Genomic DNA, 27,889 nt, shown 5'->3' with positions numbered 1-27,889 from the left:
GCACATATGGCGTAGGAATCAAATACACTAACGAGAGAGGAAGGGAGATGGAAATTAAGAGGGAAACACACACACAAAAGAATCTTGTTGGCAGGCTTATACTGACCAGCAGAGAAAGGAAGGAGCTTATCTTATGCACCTGGGGGACACATGAAGGATTCATAGGTGACTGTCAGCCATCCAACACACACAATTACAACAGTCATGCTCACTTGCCATTTCATTAACACAGATCTAAGATTGATTTAACACTCTGATCTCCCTAGAGTCAGAATACACTGGAACAATATTAAGAGGCAAAGGATTCTGAGTGTAATCCTGCATTTTGCTACTTTTTTGAACATTTAACCCAGTCAAATTAAAAGGAAAAAAAATACAGATTTCCCTCCCTCCCGCTGATACTGTTCCACTGGATTTTTTTCTCACACTAACACTCACCTCTTTTCAACTACAATCATGGTAACTGACAATCTATTTTTTTTAAAAAAAAAAGAGATCTAGAGAGCAGGATGACAGTACAATGCCAAACAATCTTTGCATGTTATAAGCTCCACAAATACCTCATTTTCATTAGTATCACTGCAATAAATTCCCATATGATCATTGCTTTATCGATACCCATTGTGGTCCTACAAGTTAATTGTCTCTTTTCTGCAGCAGAGATTTACCCATAACTATCTTTGCTATTAGTAATTACCCCTGGGTTCCCAACTCAGACATTATTAAATTGCCAGAGTGGAAAAAGAAAATTGTATAAATAAAGAAAAATAAAGCATCCACATATGGATTACTCCCATTTTCTGAATCCTTGGGTGGTATCAATAAATCCTGCATTGTTTTATTATATGACTTGTATTTAAGTACAACCAGAAAAAATAAGAAGTCTCCTTTCATATAATTATTTTGTATTAGCATTTTAAATACTTATTTTTAAATCCCTTACAAAATTCACAGGGATGTTTACAAAATTATAACAACCTGTGAAGGGTTCAATGATTTTGATAAAATGTAGAGCAGCTGTCATGATTATAAACCGAGACATAATTAAGAATATAGGAGGAAATTGTCTCTGTGATTCATCACTCCTATCCAGGACCTAAGAGACATAGTTCCCCAGATATGAGTGATCAATAGACACACAATCATGTGCATCCAGAATCCTAGAGGCAGTTTCCAATAATTTAGAAACAGACACTTAAGTCAACTCACTGCTCTTTGTTTCCTAATCAGGAGAATAAGAATTTGATTGAAAAACAGAAGATTCCATAGATAATCTCTACGAAGAATTATCAAGGTAAGAGGGGTAGGTAGAAAGGAAAAGTAAGGAGCATTTCTTTCTGGCCTGAATCTACAGTTGCTCCAGGCTCTGGATTCCCACTGAAGTCACCGGGCGTTTTGCATGTGGAAAGACTGCAGGGACGGGCCTTTCCCAGGAGGGAAATGAGGTCTAATCCTATTCCTCCAGCTCACTCTAGAGTCCTGCTATTCACTTAGGCACTTTTTAAATTGACGCTCAAGAAAAGACACTGGACACATTTCATACTCTCAGGGCACTCATGAAGAGCCTTAGAAAGATCATAAAGGTTCAGAGGGAGACAGCCAAGGCAATCTGTCAGGGAAAATAATGCTCCCCTGGGCTGCTTAGATAGAACTACTGTTCAAACTACACCTGCTTTAAATCTGTTAGACCTGAAAGTTGATCCTAGATATGAAATTCTAGCAAAGACAATTGCGTAGCTGGAATTGACGTGGCTAACATCCACTTATCAGGCTGTCCTCACAGGGAGGGGTTGATGGGAGAAACTCTCCTGTCGACCTTCCTTACTCCTTGAGATAATGCGTATCACCAGAGGGAACTGTTGAGCCCTGGTAGTTCAATTTCGCCCGTCCCCACTAGGCATGTGAAATCGAAACCCAGAAGATTGACGCTGATTGGGTCCAACTCCCAGCATGTATAGACATACCCTTAGTCTCGTATGAGCTTTAAGGCAAAACCTTTTCCTGTATTGGCTCAGTGGGCCTGTGATAGTCCGCTATGATGTCATGTGGGACCAGACATTCAACTCCCAATGAGGTTTCAGAGCCTCCCAGCTTACAATACAAGCAGTGGGCTTAGTATTTTCGTATGGAATGTGCCCCATTCACTCACTAGCAACCTGGGAGGGTTTGTTTTTGTAGGCTTCACATTGACACTAAGATTACAGCTGGATTTAAAAGGAGTGTGAGTGCACGCCTGCTTGTCCAGTTTGCAGCCCAAAGACCAACGAAACGGGAAACTGCCAAGCTCCAGAAATGAAGCTGGGCTCTGATCTCAGATAAACCAGAAACAGGTAAAATCTCCAGATAGGAGTAAATCACAGGATATCATAGGAATGTCAACACCAACAACTGAAATATAAAGAGATGCTTCAGTGGAAAAGAGGTGAGGTTGGGAAGCCAAAAATGTGAACCTAAATTTTGTATCTTCTATCCATCAGCAACCCCTCCCTCCACAGCCCCCAAACCATTTTGACTGCAAAAGCTGGGCGCAGACCTAGTATGTAGGAACAGCAAAGATCAGAATCACTATAACAACGTCTTCATGGAGAAAGCTATGCAGATCTATTTTATTCTGGTCACAGCTCCAGCATCCTGTGGCTGGGCAAGAGCAAACCGGGAAAAACATTTACACTAATTAAAAGAGTTTCACGCACCCAATACAAAAAGGAGAACCAAACCAAAGGGAAGTAATGTCCTGGAAGTGACCTGTAGTCATGGTCCAGGACTTAGCAATGAGTTATTTTATTCAGGATGTCACTAATGAAAAATAGTGTAAACTGCCTGTTTTTTCTTCCCGCTTCCTTTTCCCCCCATAATCAGCAACAGAATCTACAAAATATTTCATATTTATACTTCAGCATGGACAACCTATCTGGATGTCAACTAGGCATTTGATACAGCACCAGTTTTAACCTAAGGGAAAGCTTCAGGATGTGACTTAGACAGAAGTACTACTAACTAGATTAAAAACTGACAAATAAATATACTACTCAAAGATCTGAGTGTAATAAAGTGCCTGTACCAGAAATGGAGGTGACAGAGAACAACCAAATAAGGGAGGGGGGAGAGAGAGACAGCGAGAAAGAAAGAGAGAGAGAGTTATTTAAAACTACAGTTGTTGGGCGAAAAGTGGGTAGGAAGCAGTAAGTCAATTCTAACACTAGAGGTTAAGTGAGGTAAACACGACTTCCTCAAATATCAGGAGATGGTAATACACAAGAGAGGCAGCTATCTCATTAATAAATCAAGGTGGTGATATAACATATCATTTAACAGAACTAAGCTACTGAGCTGCTTTTTAAAAACTGCATTTTAAATCAGAACGATACAGGAAAATTTAGGAAGAAATGAATACCACATAGAGATTCTGGTAAAAGATGACCATACATGGAAAAACAGATCATATAGAGCAGTTGGCAAATATGCAAGATATACCTCCCTCAAAAATATGTAATGAACTTACCACCACCATCACCACACACACAAAAATAGTAGTTATGGAGCAGTGAGGGGGATTTACGCAAAATAGTATCATGCCGATCGACAATACTCCTCTGCAGAGCGTTTCCATCCACATACTTAAATAATACAACATAATACTTAAAAAAGAATACCTGTACACTGAGTATCAACAGCAATGACTACCATGATTTACATAAAGAACTAATCATACCAGACAAACCTGAGTACTTTAGAAATGCCTAATTAATTGGTTGGGAGGATTGCAGTAGGTTGAAAATACCCGTACTTCAAATATTGGAAAGTGTCACATTGGATCTTTACTGGCATTTCAGGAACAATTCTGCTCTTTCAAGTAAGCAGCCCAGATGATCAAAGAGAGAATTTCTAAATCTAGATTGTATCATTTTAATCATAAATGTGATATCTAGGGTATAGGACTCTTATTTAGCAGGTCAGGCAGCAGTTAAATCCTCTACATACCGGCATTATGTCCTATTTTGTTAAGAGTCATCAACACTAGTAGGAATCAAGAGGAAAAAAACAACCGGTCTGAGGAACCAGAGAGAGGCTGCTTAGAAACTATTAAAAAGAGAGAACATTTCAAGTTATTCTTCCCCAGATTTACTAATTTGTCTAATCACCAATTCTAAAGCAGTAGAAAAATGGCCATTAACTATATCAAAAAGATCTGGGTTTGTTGGCCAATGGAAAACTAGAATTGATTTCCCAATACACTGAAAGAAGAAAAATCCAGTAACCACTCTAGGTTGTGCATGTCCTGCACTTCTGAAGATGATTGAGGTGGAAATTTAATGCTTGTAGGCCTCCGTCTTTTCACCTTCTCTTTTAGTGGTTTAATACTCTGTTATAAGGTACCTGGACTTTGGCAGCATCAGAGAAAACTTTTATTTTGCCAGAGTAAAACCAGAGGAGCTCCATCGAAATTTGGCCCATTGCACCCATTGGTATCTGTAATATAAACCAACCTTTCCACTAATTTGCACTTGGAGAAAACATGCATCGTAAAAAGAATGTAACTCAAACATGCTAAAGAATATCTGAGAATGTTTCAATGGTATGGCCACATGAGGCAAAGGCAATGCCCCACACCCTCGCTTAGGAAAAACTCCTTCATAAATTGATATTCCAAATCCCTGACTCACTGGAGTGATGTTTGCACTATTGCTATTATTGTCCTGTCAAGCTAATAGCAGCAACTTTATCAGCAGACTAAAATTATAAGCAACACAATGGCCATGTCTAAACCAGCCAAAAACTGCGAAATGGCCATGCAAACTGCCATTTTGAAGTTCACTAATGAAGCGCTGAAATACATATTCAGCGCCTCATTAGCATGCGGGTGGCCGCGGCGCTTCGAAATTGATGCGGCTCACCGCCGCGCGGCTCGTCCAGATGGGGCTCCTTTTTGAAAGGACCCCGCCTACTTCGAAGTCCCCTTATTCCTATGAGCCAATGGGAATAAGGGGATTTTGAAGTTGCTGGGGTCCTTTCGAAAAGGAGCCCCATCTGGATGAGCTGTGCGACGGCCAGCCGCGTCAACTTCGAAGTGCCATGGCCGCCCGCATGCTAATGAGGCACTGAATATGTATTTCAGCGCTTCATTAGTAAACTTCGAAATGGCTGTTTGCATGGCCATTTCGAAGTTTTTGGCTAGTGTAGACGTAGCCAACGTCAAATATATCATATGGAATGTGACCTATCGGGCGATACTGGATGCAGAAGATTGGTCTTTTGCTGTCTTGAATGAGTAAATGGATAACTTCATAAGTGAATCATTCAAAGTTTTTTTGACTAATGTCAAAACAGAGATCAGAAGCCCAAAGTTTATCTTCTTAAAGACCCTCTAATTGTAAGTGTATCTTGGTCATGCTACATTTTGTGTCTTGTGACATGGAAGGTTTGAGTCTGACTAGTCAGGAAAGAAACTAGGTAGTCCAGCAAACAACAGAGGAAAATTAATGTCTAAAGCCTTGTACACACTGTGATCCCCCCTCACAAAAAAAGGTCCAGCCATACCTGCTACCAGGACTGATGCTGGGGGAATTAGCATAAACAGACGTGGTGCCATCTTGTCAGGTAGGCCAGCTGTGACTAGCACTGAACAATGAGGCAGGTTTACAGAAGTATTCAGGCACTTTGTTTTAGGAAACAAAGGGATTTTTATTGGGATTTACCATAGCGCTTAAGCTCCTCAGGCAAATTCTACTATACGCCTGCCTGTATCTCCAAATGCCTTTGTAAATCTGCTTCAACGTAATAAAAATGCCAGGCTGGGGAGTGGGGTGAAAATGCTGCACAGACCCAGCCCAGCTGAACACAAGGTCTGTCACTAGACAATGTTTCTCCTGCAGCAACTCCAAAAAGCACAATGGGGGAGCATTTGTCATGCCTTGTGATCAGCATTCCCTCTAAGCTGAGTGCGTGGACGGCTGCCTGGAAGAGACTCGGGTGCTGCCCAGATGGTTAGCAGAGCACCCACAACGGGCAGCACATGCTTCTATTGGTGGTGCACACCCCGCACCTGCCTTGGTGCAGAGAACAAAATTTATTCTGCCCGTGGATGGGAAAAGATTAGCGAGAGCGCTGCTTGTGGTAGGTGTTTGGGACAATCTTGAGAGAGCTTATGCTGTGACTTGGACACCAGCTTGGGTCATCACCATGTACTCAGCTCTGTTACATGGTAGAGCAGTCAGTGGAGGGCAACCAAGCTACTGCCTGACATCAGGATTTATTTTGCAATCTGAGGGATAAAGTGAACTCACTCGCATCACTTCTCCATGTTATTCACAACCAGGGGAGCCAACAGACTTGCCGAGCTGCTGGGGCAGGTGAGGGAAGTGGCCCATTTCCATGCTCCTGGAAGGGGCATGGCCTAGGGTGGAAGGGTCAGCCATGGAAGCAGACATCCCTCAGCACTGCCCAGACCATGCCACCCCTCTACCCCTCCAAGCACCATCTGGAGCACACCAGGCAGTGTTCCAGCAGCTATTTGGGCCTGGTGCTCTGGCCGCCGCTGCAGCCACGGAAACAGGGCTGGGAGCCTTGGGCCCCTTTGACTTGCCAGCCCCAGGCCAGCTGCCCCTTCTCCTCCCAGGCACGCCCTGTTGGTGGGTCTGTCCACAACAACAGAAGTCTTAATGACATGCAGCTCAAAACTTGATGACAATTGCCGACAACATTCCCAGACTGAGATAACACAATAGGAATACTTGAAAGCATCTGAGAGTCAGTTAGACTCTCTAGGCCCAGGCCTGGACAAAAAACAACCCAAGCCACGTATTTCAATGACGGATTCAGGATCAAAGCAATGCCAGTATTAAGGTGTGAAATAAACAGGGTTCTCTGAGTTTCTAGCAATCCTTCGGTCAAAAAATGGAAAATTAATTAGTCACTGGATCTTATTTTTTGCAACCCAGTGAAAGGCTACAGAGCCATGGCCAGGAAAAAGAAAGACAAGAAAGCTTTGCATAGAAAACTAATCGCAGTTTTTGTCCAGCATTTTAAGGAACAGGTAATTATTTTAGTTTATTAAGTAGCTGCTCCAAACATTGTTGACTGCATTGGTACTGAAGCAAATTAGGGAATGGAAGATCTGCTGTTTTCAGTCACATAAAAGGACAGAAATCCTTTTAATTACAACCATGCCAATCTACACCTTCCTAAAGCACCTAATTACATGTCAGGAGGACACCCAAGCATTCAAAACTGCTCTAATGCCTTTATGAATTCACTCTGCCCCAATTACCATGGCTACCGTTTGAAAAGATGGAGCAGAACCTTCAACGGGTCAAAACGTATCCGTATGAATTTGAGAACGAATTACAACAGAGCACTCAGCATACACAGAATGAAAATGGAAGCGACAGCCTTTTGCCAAAGCATCTGAGTAAGAGAGATACTATACGTGCGCAAACATCTCACATCCATTATACAGCTCACTAGGGCTGAGTGACATCAATGCACTCACGCCTATTTGTAGCATCTAAACTCCTGGCCTGAGTGGCCCAATGCTTACTGGAAAGAACGGCAAGAGAAAAGCTGTACAGTTTCCAAGGACTGTTATTGTTCAGACGGCTGAAAACAAACTCAACAGCCAGTCCTAAAAGTGGGCACAGAAGTGAAGAGGCACGTTTCTCTCTAAATCGACATTTCCACTTGTTCACATGATTTCATAAGTAGTGCTCTAAGAACACTGGGTAAGAGAAATCCAGAAGAAACCAGTAAAATTTATTTCCTTACTTTTCCTCACTGACGCAATCTAGTATCAGAGGGGTAGCCGTGTTAGTCTGGATCTGCAAAAGCAATGAGGGGTCCTGTGGCACCTGATAGACTAACAGAAATGTCTGAGCATGAGCTTTCATGGGTATCTGCATCTGACGAAGTGGGTCTTTGCCCACAAAAGCTTATGCTCAGACATTTATGTTAGTCTATCAGGTGCCACAGGACTCCTCGTTGCTAACAAAATCTAGCATCTGACATGGATTTCCACACAAGAGAATGACAGAAAAGACATTTAAAGAATACAGCCCACTGGTACAGGTTGAACCTCTCCAATGCAGAACTCTCTCAGCCAGCAAACTCTGTAGTCAGGCATGATTTTAATTAGTTGGATGACCTCTTATCATGAGTGTGGTCAATTTCCCATAAAGTTTGTTTCCAGCATGATTCTCAATGTTCTGTGCTGTTATTTAGCTCTAATTTACCCCTAAATGTCTTCAAAGAGCCCAGTAAGCAGTGGAAGTGTTGGTAATGTTGCTAGACAATATCGGCCTCCTGTACTCCAGAAAATTCTCTCTTCTGGCACCGGTCAGGTCCTGAAAGTGCCGGATTACAGAGGTTCAACTTGTAATACCTTTTCGGCTGCGGAGAACACCATGTTTAAAACAAGAAGTCCTGTGGCACCTTATATACTAACAGATATTTAAGGTGCCACAGGACTTCTTGTTTTTGACAATACAGACTAACTTGGCTACCTCTCTGCTACATGTTTAAAACTGTTAAAGCTGCTTAAAGCCTTTAGATGACCTAACCCAATCCTCTAACACATTTCTCTCAAAAGAGAAAAAGAAATTTTGTTTATTTTAAATTTTAATTTATTGCTGCCAGCTGTTCATACATTAACAAGGAATATCTTTAATTGGACAATTTAGATACGGTAAATCAGACAATGATAAATGAAACTAGAGAACAGAGGTTGCTGGTCAGGCTTTACAGTTTGGCAAATTTGTGTTGGCCAACAATGGATTCAAAATCTAAAATAATTAGCTGCTAAAAAAGCACAGAAAGGAGTGTTTTATTTAGAATTATGTCCTCAACCCAGCTCCTCCGGTACTCCTGATCTGTGCCTAGCCTTCCTTTCAAGGAAATCATGATGAGTACATCTCGGCTTGGTAAAACTACAACTGTTAGCTATTGTCTATGCAGTCCCTGTGAATTCAGCAGGAAGGATTAAACAACAACAAAAACATGAAAAGTCCTATGCCTAAACTAATGAATACATTTTGGTTGTGACATACAACATGTTTTTCTTGATAGTCAGCCACAAAGACCTATGTCAAGAGCAAAATTGTAAACCAAGCTCAAATATTATTACTTAAAATGTGTCAAGGTTCTAAGCAAATGGTAATATTGTTAATGAAAAAATTGGTTAAAGAGTACAACAGCTATACTTGGACATGAAGCCTTTTACTAAATTAGAGCAAGGAAGTTTCTTCTGATGAGGAACTCAAAGCTTCTTGGCCATAATCCAATAAACTGTGACATGAAGGAGGAGATACATTACTTAGCTGATGAATAAGAAGCAATACTGAATTCACAAAGTCCTACTTATGGTAAGAAATGTACATTTTAGCAAATACCACAGCCATCAGAAATAAACAGACTTGAGGAAATTAGATGGAGCATTTGCATTCATGCAAAACCCACAGAGGCAAACACCAAACACCATTCTAGTGGCCAGTTCCTGGGACCCAAACCTCATGTTACATAAGAACCTCAAATCAGATCTTAGAAACAAATACGTATGAATGTCAGGGAGGAAGATGGGAATCAATTCAAGGTACAACGTGAATCAAAAGCCTGGATTAAATAGCTGGGGGCAATGTTGTTTTGTGCATTTAAAATCCATGCGCCGATTTTGCAAGTCTGACCCATGAATACAATTAAAGACACTTTAAAAATGATGTGGACAAGCTAGAGAGAGTCTAGAACAGAGCAGCAAAACCAATAAGAGGTTCAGAAAATCTATCCTACAAGGAAAGATTTAAAAATGTGCACATCCAATCATGAGAAAAGAAATCTGGGTGGAGACCAGAAAACAATCTTTAATACGTTAGAGGCTTTTTCTCCATCTCCACTGAAGGAAAGCCATGAAGCTTTGGGCTTAATCTGCCACAAGTGACATTTAGGTTAAATACTAGGAAGATCTTTCCAGCTGTAAGGATAGTTATGTACTCGACAGGCGAGCCAACAGCCTCACTGGGCCTCTGGGCAAGATGTGTTTGGAGGGGCTCCTCATTCACAGAAGGGACGGGGCCTCAGGTGGAAAGGGCAGGACTGGGTAGTTGGCCCTTGGTGCCATGTGGACCATGTCCTCCATCCCAAGCACTGTCCAGAATGTGGTGTGTGGGGCTCCAGCAGCTATTTGAAGGGCCCAGGGCTCTGGCTGCTGTTTTTATAAAGAGGTGAGACAAACACCTTCTGGGGGTGGTGGAGGTGTACTTGGTACTGCCTTCGTATGGGGCAAGGGATTCTCAGGTCCTTTCCAGCTCTAGAGTTCTATGATCCTGTGACTGTACCCCAGGCAGCCAGTGGAACCTGGCTGCAGTTACCATGTCACTCTGTGCAACAAAACTAATTGGACCGCACGAGGGAAGCCAGCATGAGGCATTTTTCCTATTGTTAACACGTCGTCAAGCAAGAGTTGTTCATGCCTAACAAGGAGGTTGAAAATCTCTGAAATCTTGTTGATGTTCCTGTAAGGCAGCAAGGCACAAAGATTTCTACCAGTTTGGATATGAGTTGATCATGGTCCTTCTACTTCTATAAACCTGCTATGTCATAATGGAAGCCCAGATTAGAAATTGTTGAGCCCTGGGTCCAACCTGGCACTTCAGTATCTACATTGCTTTATGTGGGCCTGAGTCCAATCATGCATAAGCCACGCTGCCTACTGCCCTCCCAAAATGTGGCTGCTCTAGTCCTCTGTTTGCGGCGCTGTATAGACTGGTCACCAAACTTGACTGTCCAGAGGTGGAAGGAAGTTGGCTCGTGAGATTGTGGGATAATTTTATCCAACTCTTGGAGCATGAGTCCAATGAGACTGCAACTACACTGCAAAGCAATGAGGCTCGATCTCTTGGTCCCAGCCTGAGTCATGCCTAGGCCCTCTACCACCAGGGGATCCTGGATCTTAAGCCTGGGTTAGAGAAAGTTGTACTTAGATGGAAAGAGGTAAAGAACTGAGCCTGAATTTGAACTTGGGGCTTACACTGCAGCGTGGACATACATACCCTATGATTTTACAACCTTTACGCAAGTAAAGAAGCAAAAATCTTGCCAGCTTGCATATGAAAATGATACATGTAGGTAATCTCACCAGCTTTGCTAAACCTAAAGAATTTCCAGCCACACTTATGAGATGGTAGAAAGTCCATGCTAAAACCCTTCCCAAAACTGTCCATCCACCTACACAGATAACCTGGCTGTAATGAAAACACTGACCTGCTGAACTCCATTATCACCAATGGAACAAAATAGAGCTATTGAGAAAGAATCATTGTAAGCACAATAGGTCCCCACTGAAATTTACGTTAGAAATAGGTTTGAACCAAATGAATCCAAATGACCCACAGTGTTGGAAAGCTGGATCCACACTTTGCAGACAAGGCTCATCTCTTATAGGAGAATAGGTAAAAGTAGGTAAAAATAAAACAAACACCATCCACCATCGTGACAGATCAACACAGCATTGCTGGACAACATTTCTGGGTCAAATTTAGAAACTCCCTTCTTGATAAGAACACATATACTGGAGCAATGAAACTGTGTTCTTACAACACCTCCAAGTATTTAGAAGATGTTTCAGCATCACCAGGACATGAAAGAAAAATGCTGTCTGTCAAATACTCTGTTACCTGAATCATTCTTTGCAAAATACCTAGACACTGGTAAAAAAATTAAATGAATATATTGTACATTAGGAAAAAGTCACCACCCATACTATATGAGCAATGAAAAAGGGAGTGAAAGAACAAGGGAACAATGAAAAATACAACAATTAATGAACTGGAGGACACAGGCCTCATGCAGAGTCAGGAGCTAGCCACAGGGAAACTCAGGGGAACTTCCTTAGAGAAGGGAACTCAAATAGCACTCCTATAAGCTCAAATAATATCTCAGAATAGATAGCAAGGACAACTCAGCCAATCTCTCTTGCTCTGGAGGATGGCAAAAATTTTGGCTGAAATATTATGAGTCATGAGGCAACAGTCTGCATTGAATTTGCTGGTGTAACAGAAACCTGGAAGGAAGGATTCATTGATTCTTTAAACTATATCTGTGGAATGAATCAATAACTGCATTCTGTAACCAATTCAGCTTCCAGATCAATTGCAAGCAGCACCCAAGTGAAAATGCTGCACAGCAATTTAGACTGCAGGTGATGAAAGTATAAATGCCCACAACAAGATCAGAACTGTGGCACTGTAGAGAAAAGGCATGATTGGACAGAAAATGCAGAGATGGAAAGAGCTCAGAAGGACTGTCTCAGCTTGTTACAGGACCCAGAACAAACCCAAATTTCCAGGGCCACCTCACCAGCACTGTCCTCACCCTGAATGAGAAGGCTGTGGAACCCATTCCAAAGTGTCTTGAAAGTTATCCCTCAGTGCAGTAGCTGAGTTACCTAATGGGAGCCTAAATGGCTTCCCCTTCCAAAAGAACTGTATGTCCTTCAAGAAACACTCAACATCAGGTTACAGAGGGAGCTAGAGAGCTTAGTGTCATCAGCATATTGAAGAAGGCTATAAGGTTATATTCCTTGCTCATATCTTCTGTGAGCTGTAGAGGGACCAAACGGAATGCAGATGAAGGGAGAGAAACAGAAGGAGGTAGCAACTGGTTAGCCTAAGTAATTTCTTACCTATAAATCCAGCTCTGATATTCCTCTACTGGAGGGAAGACTGCTGCTCACCAGCAAGCTGCAGTTTAGGCTGGAAAACCCACAGATCTCTAACTATACACAAGCTGTTCATTAGCTTATTCCATATGATGTGTTATGAGACACAGAATCTATGGGACTGTGTTAGACAGAGTGAAGGCCAGATTCTCTCATCTACGCTTATGTAAATCCATTATTTTTAGAGGACTACCAGTGCAGCAGAGATCAGGATGTGACCTTTACTGTATTGGTGTTATTTTTCCTTAATTCTCTAAATAGGTGTTAGTTCCCAACAATGACTTTTTTTAAGGTAAAAAGGTAAGCAATATTTTTTTTGAAAGTGCAGCTCTCCATCAGTTTGATTTGATTCCTTTAAATTGGAACAGCTAGGACAAACCCGGCCAGAAACACCACCATAAAGGGCCATTGATTATTAAAATCTCCTTGCAATAAATCGTGGTGGTTTCTTGTCAGCTCTGTGTGTGACTGTAGTATAAATAAGTAGGTAAAATTCCACTGGAGCTACAGTTTGCTGGATCATCCTGCGGCAGAAAAACATCCTCCCACCTCTTTGCTCGCTACCAGCGAAAGGTTCTCACACCCACCAAGAAAGAACACTGCAATGGTGGCTGAACCAATTTTGTTCTTTCCTAGTAAGCCCTGGTGCCATTCATGAATATGCCTACTCAAGAAATTCAATAAAACAGAAAAAGACAGCTCTCTTCTACTTCTGTGATCTACAGCTAAGGAAAGCACACAAATTTTCCAATGAAATCCATAAATGAATGACGGGGCCAAGCCCTGCCTATATATAATTTGGAAGTCACAGGGACAAAGAATGACTACTCTGTGCCCTCTGTAAGCACAGACTCTCCCCAACACCCACCCAAGCTTTCACAATATTAGCAGACATAAAGATGATCTAGTTAGTCTATACCGTAAGGGGGTTTCAGTCTAGCTACAAACCTGCTGATGTGCCACAATTTCCTCTTTTTTCCCCCTTTCTTTTTCTAAGTGCTTGCAATTATATCTGATGGTTTCAAGTTGCAAACCTCTTGCAAAGCTCGGTGAGGAGGGGAACAGATGGGATAAAAATGAAACAACTCACAGTAACTTCCTTTACCTTTAAAAATGAACAAATAACAAAAGAAAGCCATGGTCCAAAACTAAGACCCCTTCCTTCTCAGACTATTTACGTACAGCAGGGAGGATAAAGTGGAATGAAGTGGAAATGCTGTGTAAACGTATCCATTTTTTCAAAGATATAATGCAGCCTTGCCCGTCTCTAACGCATCCTCTGCTGCTTCCATTGACCAGTTTCCTCTTACCGACAGCGACATATCACTTTATCAGGATGCCAGGAGATCGCTTGCACACAATGCCAGCAGATGTAATTTTCTTAGATGCAAACACAGTTCATCATTTAGATACTAGATGACAAGGTGATCGCAGGGCGACTCTGTAATGCAAGTTTGTCGTTTGGTATTCTGAATTCTCAAATGATAAAAAAAAGATTTATCAAATATAAATATCTTTAAGAAAAAAGTAACAAAAGTGCTACATATGATCAAGGAAAAACAATTCTGTTAGTTTCCGCTACTTAAGGTAGGTTTGCTTTACAAATATTACCACATCCATTATCAATATGGCTTCCAATTATTAATTAAATTGTCTGTAGCGGTAGAGCTTTCTCACACCTTAACAAGGACAGAGGAAAGAACACAAAAACGGTACACCCCATTTCTCAAGGAGGAGATCTTCCTGCCTTTTCAGAAGTGTTCATATTTGGGTGAATATTTGTGCCACGTTGATGACTAGCAGAAACTAGATACCAGAGTCCTCCAATAACCCTTCCGGCCTGTTGGGATTGCAGGCAGCAGTTACACAGACTGGTACAAACTCACCCATTTATCATCATCATCCTTTCTTTGAAAACATTGCTTTTGAGAGGGGCTGGGGGAGAAAGGGGAGTGGAAGAACAAAAGGTAACGCGACTTCTATGATAGATCGATCAGAGTCTAGACCTCTTCAGAGCAGGCACTGCTAGATGTGCCAAATAATGAATAGTGGTTTTGAGAAGTGGACTGCCGTCCATTAGACCTTCAGCTCATCTGTCATGAGATCCCAGGCTGGGCTTCTAGCATGGTCCCAGAGGCGGAAGGCAGTATTTTAATCCACTAAGCCATGCAGCTTGTGAGAGGAGAGGAGAGGTCTGTGTTGAATATGTGAGCATCAACCGAAACGTGTGACTATGTTTCCCATGGACATTCTCAGTGCAGTACCCAAAAGAAGTCTCTCAAGTCACTGTGTGACCAGTGAGGCACGGCTTATTGCAGCTGGAAATCATTTATTCCCATGCTGAAGTGGGGGGGGTTCTAGTGTTCTTTTTGCTCTCTGCTCGTACTCCCAATATGACGTCCATCGACCCTGTGCCCCTGCCTCAGCCTCCATGCTTTCAGTCTCGGAGAAGGAAGAACATATAGACTAGTTTTACGTAACGTCTACAGGTATCCACGATTTTAAAGGGAGCCTAAGGCTTGTAACTGAGGGCTCTCTAAAAATACCTGGAAGCACTTTCTTAGAATGCTAAGACAGAGCAGCAGGATTTTCGAGCCACTGGGGCTGGGAGAGGGAGGTTGGCTGGTTGACTGATTGGTTACTTACTGGGAATTAATACTGAGAGAGTATATGCAAAGGCTGAGGGCACCATGCCATCTTCACAGAACAAGACCCTAACAGCTAACTGACGTACAAGAAACTGCAAAGTTATACTGTAAGAAGAACACATATTAAGGACTGAGGAAAGTCTGCTAAGGTGCTACATCTAAAACTAAGTTATTTCTTGGCTTGACCCTCCCCCTTCTTTGTATCAGTCGTCGTCTATGGCCTCTGTCTTGATTTCGTTGGTTCCTTGCCGGGCCAAAGCCAAGATGGTGTGGTTTACTGCTGCCATTTCCACGGCTAATGAAATGGGATCTTGGTGGTCACTATGGCTAGTGCTGTCATCCTGTGTATGTAGAAAGGAAAAAGATGAAGTGCTGTTAATTAATTAATTAGCATTCAGCGTGAGTGAAAGTTTTTAAAGTAAGCAACGGACCAAGGGCTGTAAATCTCACTTTTGCTAAGTGGGTAGCGGGTGAAAAAACAACATGGACTCAGTTTAAGGAAATGTCATTGACTGGGAAAACAGGTTCATCGGAAATGGGCAGGGTGTGGAAATTCACGTGTTTTCAATTGACAAAAGCTGGCTCTACGTAATCACAGTGAGGAATATATTCAATGATAAGGTAAGAGTGTAAAGTAGAATTGACACAGATATACATATGTTCTATTTTATACAGGGATACACCTATGCACCATTCAGCTCTAATCCAGCTGCTGAAAATGTCCCAGACAGATTAAAAGAGGTAGTGACATGACCTCAGAGCAGATCACACTATCCAACACGCTGTCCTACTATACACCACGCCTTATTCGATGAAATGGTGAAAAACTGTGGGTTATCCTCCTGCCTGCACTGCAGCCTCAAACAGATCTGGAGCGGTCACCATCTTTACCTATCAGGTTTTTTTTCTAAACATTAGACAGAAGCCTCTTAATTTAAGCAGGAGTTCAGTGAAATTGTGCAGGATGCAGGGCTGCCACAAAGTAAAAAAAATGTGGGGAAAATTCATTGCTACAGAGCTGAACTGAAAACATTTCAGTGCTGAGAAAAATTTTCAGATCTATGAATGAGGACGACTTCATTCCGCATACACATAACAGTGTGCAGTTTTCTGACCCTACATTTGGGGACAGGATCTGAATACAGGTGTAATGCTGGCATCCTTTCGTGGCTTGTTTCAATGAGGGATCAACCCTGGGACCTGAGGATCTTAATGCATGGAGCCTCTATTGCCTGAGAGAAAAGAGACTTCTCAGACAGCCAAGGCTCATCAAGCGCCAACTGGCCAACACACCACTAGAGGGGGACAGAGTGCCATATCAACCAGTCACTGCTTAAAACGAATTAGTCATAGAGTTTAAGGCCAGAAGGGACCACCATAGCATCTATTCTGATCTCCTGTACATCACTGACCATTAATCTCACCCAGCACTGGCACACTAAATCCAGTCAGGAACATCCACGTTCTAATTTCAAATCTAAAAACCAGCTCCTGGGACCCTGGGCAAACCAAAGTTCAGCTTCCCTCTCTCTGAACTAGAGGTAAAAATCCTTACTTACCTTACAGAGGTCTTGTGAGAATTAGTTAATATTTTATAGCATTTTAGAGAACAAAATGTCATTTTGTCATTATTAAATCAAACCCATAATGATGAATTTGCAACATCATTTCTAAATCAAGATGGCAGGTGGTGATTGCTGGGGGCGACGGAAATGCCAGTTTACAGTAAAGTGCTGAGGTTGTTTAACAGAATCGCTTAATTTGCCATAAATCTTGGGCCAAATGTTCAAACTCCACAAGCATATCAGAACTTATGGACATGCTTTAGAACACCTGACCCCAGAAATCATTTGTGAACTAGATGATGCCAAGAAAACATTTAAACAAAAATCTCTCTGAAGTTAAAATAAATGACAAAGTTAATGTAACAGTAGTTAAATAAACTTTTTGTTTTAAAGTTTTCTGGTGCCTGAATACCACTCTGAAATACAGCTTTGTGGTATTAATAGCTGAATAAGTGTTAAATGGTCATCAGGGTAGCTTGCCACAGTGACCCAGTCAACTTTGGATGCTTATATTATCCATACACTGGAGTCCGGGCTGGATCACAGAGAACTGCGATGTCCAAGGACTCCAAACAGAGAATTTAAATGCAAGTAAGCAAATTATTTCTCTTACCAAAAATATGATGGATAGTACAAAAATACAGAAAGAAAAATGATTTAGAATTCTAAACAATGCATCTGCTAAGCCATCAATTCCTCTGAGGCATTAAATTATATGTGCTTGCCTGCAATTTCAAAATACAGGAGGGTCTCAACATTTACGAGGGTTCTGTGTTCGGAATCCTTGCGAATGTTGATTTTTCGTGAATACAGGTGATCTGGGGAAGCGGTGGCTGCTGGCACTCCTGCCTGGGGCCCCAGAGGAAGCGGCGGCTGCTGGCGCTCCATGCCCTGGAGCCCCAAGGGAAGTGGCCGCTCAGCTGCTCGTATATAGTTCAATTCGCGAATATTAAGTTTGTGAATCCTGAGACCCTACTGTATATAATACAAATTATTCAGGAGATTCTCACCTTGCACAGCCATATAGAGCAAAACTCTGTCAACTACTCCCAGGGATGGTCAATGAAAGGACCTTCATCCACTATCAAAGAGGTAGCAGCAGCTCCAAGGATGGTGGAAACAGAGCAGGCATACCAGCACCTCTCACCTAATCATTGTCCTCTGGACTTGGGTTGAGCTTACTGGGGTAGTTACTGCAGGATACTGGGTTCCCAGTAACCACATGGAGATACCGTCTCCTACTTCTTTCCTGGAAGGGCCTATTAAAATCCCAACAGAATCCATATACCTGAGTGGAGCAGCATGAACATAAGGAGCGAGGGAATTAGAACCACCTACGTAAACTGTGCAGCAAGCCCAATGATGTCAAATGAATTCATCCAGAATGAACTTTAGTCACGACTGACACTGCATGGGAAGATGGGGAAGGGAGGTGGGATAAGAACATAGGTGTTTTATGTCACAGGGAAGCATGTTCATGCCCAACACTCTGCAGACATGGTTAAAGACCTGTACATCCTTTCTTGAAGGTAAACCTCTGTGCCAGTGCGAGGGATAAGGAGAGCGTGAATTATGCATGATGCATAGCTTGAGTTAACACTGTCCTAACATTTTTCAAACATAGTGTGTTGTGTGAAAGGTGTAACTTGCTTGTTTGGAGCAGATCCTCCTGTCTTCTTCTACCTTCTCTGCTTCTCTGCCTCCCTCTGAACATCTTCCCTCCTCCTCCCCATTGCGTACTTGCCAAGTGTCCTGTTGTATGACAATAAATCCATGTGGGTGAATACCGGTTTCTCACACATGCAATAGGGGAGCTGTGCTCTTCCACTTTCCCCATTACAATTACATGAAAGAAAAAAAAAAAAGAAGGAAGTCTGACTCATGAGAGTTATAAGCCCCCATGACACTGATGCGTCACCTGTGGGGCCTCCCATGTAGCTCAGCTCAGGTTCTTACCTGCTCTGAATAGTCATTCCCATCAACATCATCGCTATTGGAATGGCCTCCTGGACTCTGTACATCTATGCCATGGCTCTCCAGGATTGCTGCTTCTTCGAAAAAAGCAAATGAATCCCTAAATTATCTGATGCACTGCCATAATTAAAGACAAGCAATATTTTAGGCATTTGACTGAAGTGGATTAACAAGGTCACTTTGTGACCTCCTCCTCTCAGTGCTCCACAACCTGGGGTGGGTATGAAATGTTCACATCTGTTGTCCCACAAAATTGTTTCCGTTCTTTATTTCTAACTGTCAAGCCTTCCTTCTTCCTCCCCTACTCTATAATGGACTGACTCTTCCCTGTGCATGCAGTGTTCCTGTAGGCATGTCTATCTCAGGAGGTGAGAGAGACAAGGTGGGAGAGATAATATCTTGTACTGGATTAACATCTGTTGGTGAGAGAGACAAAGTTTTGAGCTGCATGGAGCTCCTTCTTAAGTGTGAAGTGCCAAAGCCTGTCTGTACCAGTACTAGAACTCGGGCCAATAAATGACAGTACCTCACACATGCATTATGGATGATACATGAGGCTCCAATATCTTCCAACTGGATCTGTGTTGGTGGCCATACAGGAAAGAATAAAGGTGGAGAGGGCACTGGACTGGGACACAGGAGACAATTCCCAGGTGAGCCACAGGCTTCAAGAGTAACAAGAATTCTTGTGGCGCCTTATAGACCAACAGATGCTTTGGAGCACAAGCTTTTGTGGGCACAAAAGCTTGTGCTCCAAAGCATCTGTTAGTCTATAAGGCGCCACAAGAATTCTTGTTGTTTTTGAAGATCGAATAACTTGGCTACCTCTCTGAAACTTGGTTTCCAGAGTGACATTGGGCAAGTTATTTAATCTACTCTACGCTTTCAGTAGATTTCCCAGCTTCACAGGGATGCTGTGAGGATAAAGTCTATCACAGTAAACTCTTTCACATCCGGCAGCCCTGGGACCAGGAGGTTGCCTGATATTCAAATATTCTGGATAATAGAGAGGCATCCCGAGCAACGCAAAACACTAATGAAAAACAAGATTAGATATTAAAAAATAAATGAAAAATGTATGCAGAGTACTTATTTACCAATAACTGTAGTATTGTTCACTGTAAACAGATACTGTGTTTGCTGTATTTATTTGTATTTAATTTCACTATAGTGTATTTATGGAAAACTTAACTAAATTTATTCATGGTTAAATGCCATTTATTTGAGAGTTGCTGATAATAGAATGCAGGATACGAAAGAGCTTACCATAATGACAGAGAAGACCTCAGATATTACGTTGGTAAAGGTCATGTAAGTACTTGGACAGACAGATCAATCGATCTTGCAGAGCCTCTCTGAATCATCATATATGTTACTTTTGCTGTGTCCGTCTGTCTGTCTGGGCGAGGTTCTACCATGTTGCCCCTTCCCCCGCACCATGCCAGCCCCAGTCGCTTTCCCGGCCAGTGTGGGGTCTGGCCCAGCCCCCCAATACCAGCCCCAGCCTCTCCCTCAGCCAGTGTGAGGCCCGGGACAGCCCCCAACGGAGCTCCTTTCCCAGCCAGCATGGGGCCCATACAAGAAGTTTCCAGCTAGAACTTTCTAGACAGACAGTCCAGCTTCTGCTTGCAAGTGGAGCTGCAACAGGATGTCTAGTTGTTATTACAGATGCATTTCTAAAGCAATATAGCAGCCAATGGGCTCTGCAGAGATTCAAAGATCATCTGTGCAAATTCAGTTGTAAGTTTGAAGCCTGAAAAGATAAGGGTATATAAAAACAAAACCAAAAAACGGAAGAAAACAAAAAGAAAAACAAAACACACACCTTACAAGGTTGAATAGCCGAAATCCATTTTATTTCAGTTGGAATTTGCTCCTACTCCCTTTAGCGCTTTTGAACACCCAAAGCCTCCATATTGGACAGTGTTTCTCTCACTGTCTCAAATTCCATCCATGAGGATTTTTGGGAAGGATTAGACTTTATTTATCTTATAAATAAAATGGATTTCAATTAACAGTCTTTATGCTTTGGCTTGATATTATCCTTGGTAAGGTACCTTTTCCCAGTGCTGAGGCAGATAAGCAAAGAAGATAAATATTATCTGACCATAGATCATACGAAGTGTGATTCTATCCCATTTACTTGGCACTTCACCAGAGCCACTCCTAGGCTGCGTCTACACGGGCACAAATCTTCGAAATACCCATATTTCAAAGATTACTAATGAGGCGCTGAATTGAATATTCAGCACCTCATTAGCATTAGGCTGCTTCCAGCTGTGGCGCTTTGAAAGTGCCGCTTTCGAAAGTGCGCGGCTCGGCGCAGCTACACAGGTCCTTTTCGAAAGGAGCTCGCACCTTTCAAAATCCCCTTATCCTGCTCACTGATGGGGATAAGGGGATTTTGAAAGGTGCAGGGTCCTTTCGAAAAGGACCCCTGTGTAGCCGCACCGAGCCACGCGCTTTCGAAGCACTGCAGCTGGAAGCGTTCTAATGCTAATGAGGTGCTGAATATTCAAGTCAGTGCCTCATTAGTAATCTTTGAAATATGGGTATTTCAAAGATTTGTACCCATGTGGACACAGCCCTAGTGAGTCTTAAGAGCAATTTCTACTTCATAGTAAGGTGTTAGTCTGCAGAATCAACACAGTTAAGTTTGTGAGCTGTATCCTACTCCAACTTATGCCTCGTCAACAGAATTATTTACTATTTTCCAATCTGTTATGGCTCTGCAAACCCAGTGAAAATGCATGTAACTGAAGGAAGAATTTGGCCTGTTGAATCTAGGGTACTGGTGCTGGTATTTGAGATGAAAAGGATCCCTGAGGTTCAGATCTCAATAGAATCTTCGGGCAGTAGGCAAAAACACCACCATTTTGACTTGTAAAACGAGTGCATTTGAGTTAGATTAACTGAGGCAAGAAACTGACAAACACAGATCTCCTCTTTTGGAATCACTTCCCCTTTCTCTCTGACACTTTTCAGAGGGGAACTGCATTTTGGGTTTTAAACTTAGTACGTTTTGAATTTTCCCTATCCCCGGAGCAGCTGTTACTCCTTGTCTTGTTTTATTTGGGATATCCTATGGGACTGGGTCAAGAATTTGGTATTAGGGAAATATGAATCCTTCTATATTGATCAGATTCAGACTTAAAACAGAAATTATGTCCTCTAGTGACATCTTATCACTGAATAATTTTTCCTGTCAGAGCACTGACATTTTTAAACTAAGTCCCCAATGCTACTTTAGAAATGTTAAGAGGGTGCAAGATTTACTTGAAAAAGTGCCCTAATTTACTATTAAAAATTATTTTGTTAGTCATTTTTTAGTCTATCATTTTGTTAGTCATTAAAGTGCTACATGACTGATGTTTTGTTTCATTAAAAATATTTAGCGCGTCTAATCATTTGCATTAATAGAATTCAGTCTTATACTCTCCATCTCCCTTGAGCTGACCTATCTAGTTAAGCCCTTCTGGCTGTCTAAAGCATATTCTCTGATACATTACCGATATTGGCTCGTCTCTTGATTTCCTTTCTTCTGTTGGCAAACCAGTTGTACACTTTAAGGGAGGTAACTCGCTCCAAATCTGATAACTTTTTGCCTGTGAAAATATACAGTAGAACACACAGCTGTTTCCAGGGTTTAACAGGTATGGATAGTACTTGGCAGATGCAGACTAGATCAGCTGACCCTTGCCATGTGGTAAATCCTTGAAACTCAGTGCATTAGAGAGTCAAACTCCATTAGAACGCTTCACAAATGAAATGCAGGGCCTTTCTTTGCAACTGCCACTGACTCAGTCCTAAATCGTGATAGAGCAAACCTTCCAATTTGGACACAGAACTCAGAGCCAGGAGAAGAATTAAATTCAAAGCTCTGGAAAAGAATGGGAGAGAGATCTTGGGCAAGTCACGTCACTTCTCCAGGTCTCAATTCTCCACAGGTAAAATGGGGATGATACTTTCTTGCTTCATAGGGACCACAGGAGACTAATCTGGTTACTGTGTCTGAGGTGCACTGATACACAGTGCCACTGAAAAGCTATTAAACAAAAATAAGGGGAGGAGGAGAAGGCAGAGAGAAGATCCAGGAGTGATGATAATTACCTACATAACATTTTTCAACTATTGAGCTCAAAGTCTTTAGAAAGGGGTTGCTTCTCATTATTTCCATTTTACTTATGGGGAAACCGAGGCACAGAGCAGGGAAGGGATTTGCCCAGGGTCATCCAGCAGGTCAGTCAAGCCCAGTCTACTGAGTCCCAGGGCAGTGCTCTGTCCTCTAGACTACACTGCCTCCATAATAGTTATAGTCATTAATTCTAAAATTATCATGTTAGGACACCAGAAGACCAGGGCTCCCTCCTTTGCCAAGTATACACCATATGATCATAAGCAAGTCATGACCTCCCTGTGCCTATATTTCCCCATCCTTAAAATGCCACTTATCCCTTTTGTAGAAGGCTTTGAGAATCTCAGACAAAAATTGCACATATTTATAAGAGCAACTTGAAATAACTGACTTTAAAGAAAGTAAATCTCTGAAATGTGTTCCATTTCTTATGGATGCTCCATACGACCCTGAATATAGGAAATGTTTTGCTGGTGAATTTCACATCTAGCTCTCTACTATTTTAAAAGAAATTTAAATTTCAGACATAATTGTTTGGGTCTGAAACTGACATTAGTGCTCATGTACACCAGAGTACAGCAGCTTGAATTATGTGAGCAGGGATCCCTGCAATCTGAATGCTTGGGCAGCCACCCAGGAGAAATTCAAGTGCTGCCCGACTGATCAGCAGAATGTCTGCAGATGGTAGTATGTGTGTCTAGCAGTGGTGCACGTCCACATATAGCTCAGTTCAGGTAATAAAATTTATTCCACACACATATGGAAAAATTAGAGGGAACATTGGACTTGAGCCATACAGTTATAGGAAAAATTTACTAGTGGTTGACAGCAATAAATTGTTAGCAAGAGCCATAAAATGAGATTTACTGATTTTAGCAAGAGTTGTTGAAATCTAATTGCAAGCTCCTTTGAAAAGAACACTCTGATCAGACCCTTACCTGGCTTCTGTATAACTGCATTACAGGCATTTGCAATTTCTTCTCTCTTTGCCTCATCAGGATATTGATTCTCATTGAAGTAACTGCAGGAAAAAAAAAGTTTTGCAGAAATCAAAGCACGAATGCACCAAAACAGTGTCACTACCAGGTGTAAATGCATTAGTTTTAAAGGGACAAAACAGACTCATTAAGCTTTATGTTATACAGTGTGTGTATGTTTATGTATTACATGTGAACACACAGTTTGCCTTTAAAACTTTCGCAAGTGCCTTACATAACCAAATGGTTCTGTCACACTTGCATTGCTTCCTATAGAAAGTGAACAGGGTTATGGAAATAGAAAACGCTGCAAATAACAAAAGACACTATTGCAAAGTGAAGCATTCATGTTAGGAAACCCTACAGTGATTACTGAGGCACCTCTGCCCCTTGAATTAAGAACATGAGCCTCAGCGGAGTAACCATGTTATGTGTCTGCAAAAACAACAAAGTGGTTTTTACCCACGAAAGCTTATGCCCAAATAAATCTGTTAGTCTTTAAGGTGCCACAGGGCTCCTCATTTTTAAGAGCATAAACACAGGCATCCTGAGTCAAACCAAAGGTCCATCTAGCCCAGTATCCAGATGGCCAGTGCCAGATACTTCAGATGAAATGAACGGAATGGGATATCATCAAAATGATGCCTCGCCCTGATGTGATAACACACTACTTCTTCAGCATAACCCCTGCCTCATTCAGTGCACAATGTTTTGATTCTCAGGGTCACTGAGCACGTCTCACGTTCTTTCATTCACTACATACCTGTCTCCACCCTGACTACCAAAATCTTCACATTTTATGAGGAAACATATCTGCAGCTGTTCTTACTGATTAGTGTGGAATATTGTTGTGGTTTTCTCATAAGAGGTGTGTGAATGCAGAACTGTGTAGTGATACTCTAAGAACTACAGATTAACGTGCACTTTTAAAATTACATTGTTAATTTAATAAATCTGAGTAATAAGAGACTATTTTATTGTAACATTTTAATGCTATAATTATTATTTTACAATACCTACATGTGATAAAAATTATAATTTTACTATTAGAAATGTTTCCTTAGCCTTAACAACCTCAAACAGATTGATTTAAAGTCTCTGTGCCCAAACAGATTGCTACTGAAGTCAGTGGTGCTGATTCAGACCCTATGTGCAGGGATCACTTCATTTCTGTTCAGGTGGCATCCTAGGAATATCTCTGTAGGCGTTATTTTATAAAAGTAAAGATCAGAATTACAAGTTACCCAGTCAGCTTCATAATGGGTTCGTAAAATTGTTGCTGTGTATTTAAGGGAACATATTTGCTTTTATTTATTTATTTTTTTTAAACAAAGCTACATCTACACCGCAGAATTATTTTGGAATAAACTGGTCTGGAAGAGATTTTCTGGAAGAGCTTATTTTCAAACAGCGCATCTACACGTAAACACAATACAGTTTATTTCAGATTACAGCCCCTGGAAGCACTATAGCTTATTTTGAAACACCTTCTACTGCCTGCTTATACTTCCCTATTCCAAAGCAGGCACTATTTCTCACAGAAAAAGTTTTACAGAATTCGAAATGAGCCATCTTATATTTGCAATTTATTTGGAAATAGTGGTTTTGCTGTGTAGATGTTCGCAAAATTATTTCAGAATAGCAGTTGTAGACACACGCCATGAGACCATGTACCCATTGGTCTCATTAATAAAAAAACACACATGCATATGATTCCGTGCCCCCCTGCCACGCTTCTCTCTGTGCATCAACTCCCAGCATAACTTTCTATAAGGGAAACATCCTAACTTTTCAGTTACAAGATGCAATATATAAATGGATAAAACCACTTTAGCTCATCTTGATGCTAAAACATGATTTTATTCCTGGTAGTAGTATTTTCCCCAAGCTAACTGGGAATAACAGCAGTTAACAGCATTCCCACTATTTCACTTTGGAGATTAGTCTGCCGTTAAATAAACCTTATGGTAAGTAAATTTTTGTCAACGTCCAGCCTGAATTTTCTTTTCTTGAATTCCACCCCACTATTCACCCTGTAATTTGTAGTTATAGCTATACGCCCAATTGGAATCTGGCTTGGGGGGGTGCCATTAAGTAAGAGAAATTGCTCATTAGCACAGCAATAAGTACTGGTAATGTGTCTCCATTTGATTTGCTTGCTTAGAAAGCAACTGCAACCACTGAAATTACCTTTTTAACTGAGGAACAGAATATAGAATATCAACAATTTAGATAGTAAATGCACACACTAGTTTTAGGCTTCACCGAGAGCCACAGAACTCCTGCTTGCTGCCACCTAATCCTAAACTCACTCAGAGCTTAAATTTTGTGCTGCACGTCTACTAGGCACCTATGTTTCTGCCTCCAGAGATGCACACTGCCGCCTCCCTCTAGCCCAGCAGTGCCCAGACCAAGAGGCATGGCCCCAGGAAGTGTTGAACCATCAGCACGTGGGATTGTGGCCATTCTGAGTATACAGAGGATGCCATTTTGCTCTATACCCGATGACTATGCGGGTACGGCGCATTCAAGGCCAGGTGGTGCAGAGGGTGGTGTTTTGTAAAGGCATCCTCCATGCCCTCTGGGCCTGGGAGAAGCAATAAAGATGAAAATGGGGGTCACGCAGGCAAGAAGCTGAAGAACCACTGTACAAATGCTTATTTCCTGCCCCAGCCTGACCCGCAATGCGAGGGAACACTGGCTTTCCCCACCTCTCTCACTGGTGGAACTTGATCTCGTAGGCCTGCTCTGAGGATGCCTTTCGGACCAGGTTCCATTCAAAATCTGCCCAGAGGAGGAGGCAGCAGTGGTGGCTGGCTCCCTCATCACTTTTAACCCAATGCACTCATCTGCAACATGGGAATCACATGTTCCAGGCCCCCTCCCCCAAAAGGATTTGAACAGGGCTCTCCCACCTCTGGAGGTGAGTGCTGTAAAGGCTGAGCTAAGGGACATTCTGATGGGGTTCTCCCTCAATCTCCCTTTCTGAACTTGTTCCACTTGAGTTAAATAATTACAGTCACTGGAGCATGGGGACCAGACACTAGTCTCCCCACTTCCAGATGAGTGCTCTGACCACTGGGATAGAGTGTTGTTCTCTTGCTCTCAGTCCCAATATCTATTGAGGTATTTATCCCAAGTGACACAGTTTCAACAGAAGAGATTGAGGGAGACCCACATCAGACACCACCAGTGGTCAGGGTACTTTATTCAGGGGTAGGATTTCAACAAGGGTCTTTCTTCTCCCCATCAGACAGAGGCAGAAACTGACCCTGGGTCCCATACGTCCCAAGGGGAATTCTTTACCCACGGGGCTAACAGTGATATGGAAGATGGCACTGCTGCTTCCTCCTATTTTGGGTTGAGTTGGGTGCCTACCTAACTTCTTCTCACTAGAAGCTGCTTAGGCACCTAAGTTACCTGGCTCCAGGAATGGGGATTCCGGCTGTGGGTTGCAAGCAGAGACCTTGCTGATGCCCAGATTTAGGCACCTAACTTCATGACAGGGGCAGGGCTTCTGATGAGCTCCTCTTGTCTGTATTCTGTTAGCTTAGGCAGGGAGCTGCATAATGTGCCGGCTTTTGTGGATCTCATTCTTAAGCACCCATCTCCCTCCATTCATTGTCCTGGGAACCCAGTTCAGGCTTTGCAGAGCCCATTCAAAGGCTGAATGTTGCAACTCTGACCTCCCTTTGAGGATCTGGGCCTAAGGCCTAAGAAGCTCGGCATATCTACAATCCCTGCAATGCCATTCTGTCTTACGTTACTGGAAATTCTGAACACGGACTTCAAAGGAAGCTGACTTGGGCCCACTGATTTCACTGGAAATTGCTGTTGCTCAGCACCTCTCAAACTTCTACATAGGCAGCAGCAGAAACACTCCTACAAGC

At 42.1% G+C, this 27,889-nt stretch overlaps 1 protein-coding gene across 4 annotated transcripts in view; it reads right to left on the bottom strand.

Moving 5' to 3' along the window:
* Positions 1–8,482: 8,482 nt before the first annotated feature.
* Positions 8,483–27,889, bottom strand: part of HMBOX1 (homeobox containing 1) — a 181,199-nt gene continuing 161,792 nt past the window's right edge. The window contains exons 7-11 of one of the 4 annotated variants that reach the window (XM_074991467.1): positions 23,961–24,043; positions 22,397–22,492; positions 18,870–18,964; positions 18,564–18,665; positions 8,483–15,689 (exon numbers count right to left, since the gene is read on the bottom strand). In XM_074991467.1, coding sequence (XP_074847568.1) covers positions 15,552–15,689; positions 18,564–18,665; positions 18,870–18,964; positions 22,397–22,492; positions 23,961–24,043 — 514 coding nt within the window. In that variant the 3' untranslated portion in view covers positions 8,483–15,551. Of the gene's footprint in view, positions 15,690–18,563; positions 18,666–18,869; positions 18,965–20,542; positions 20,641–22,396; positions 22,493–23,960; positions 24,044–27,889 lie in introns of those variants that run through there. The other 3 variants (XM_074991468.1, XM_074991469.1, XM_074991470.1) reach the window with 3 other exon arrangements.

The sequence above is a fragment of the Carettochelys insculpta genome, chromosome 3, assembly GCF_033958435.1.
Source record: "Carettochelys insculpta isolate YL-2023 chromosome 3, ASM3395843v1, whole genome shotgun sequence".
Classification (NCBI taxonomy): domain Eukaryota; kingdom Metazoa; phylum Chordata; order Testudines; family Carettochelyidae; genus Carettochelys; species Carettochelys insculpta.
The sequence above is the reverse complement of the archived record's forward strand: the minus strand, read 5'-3'. Positions and strand labels throughout refer to the sequence as shown.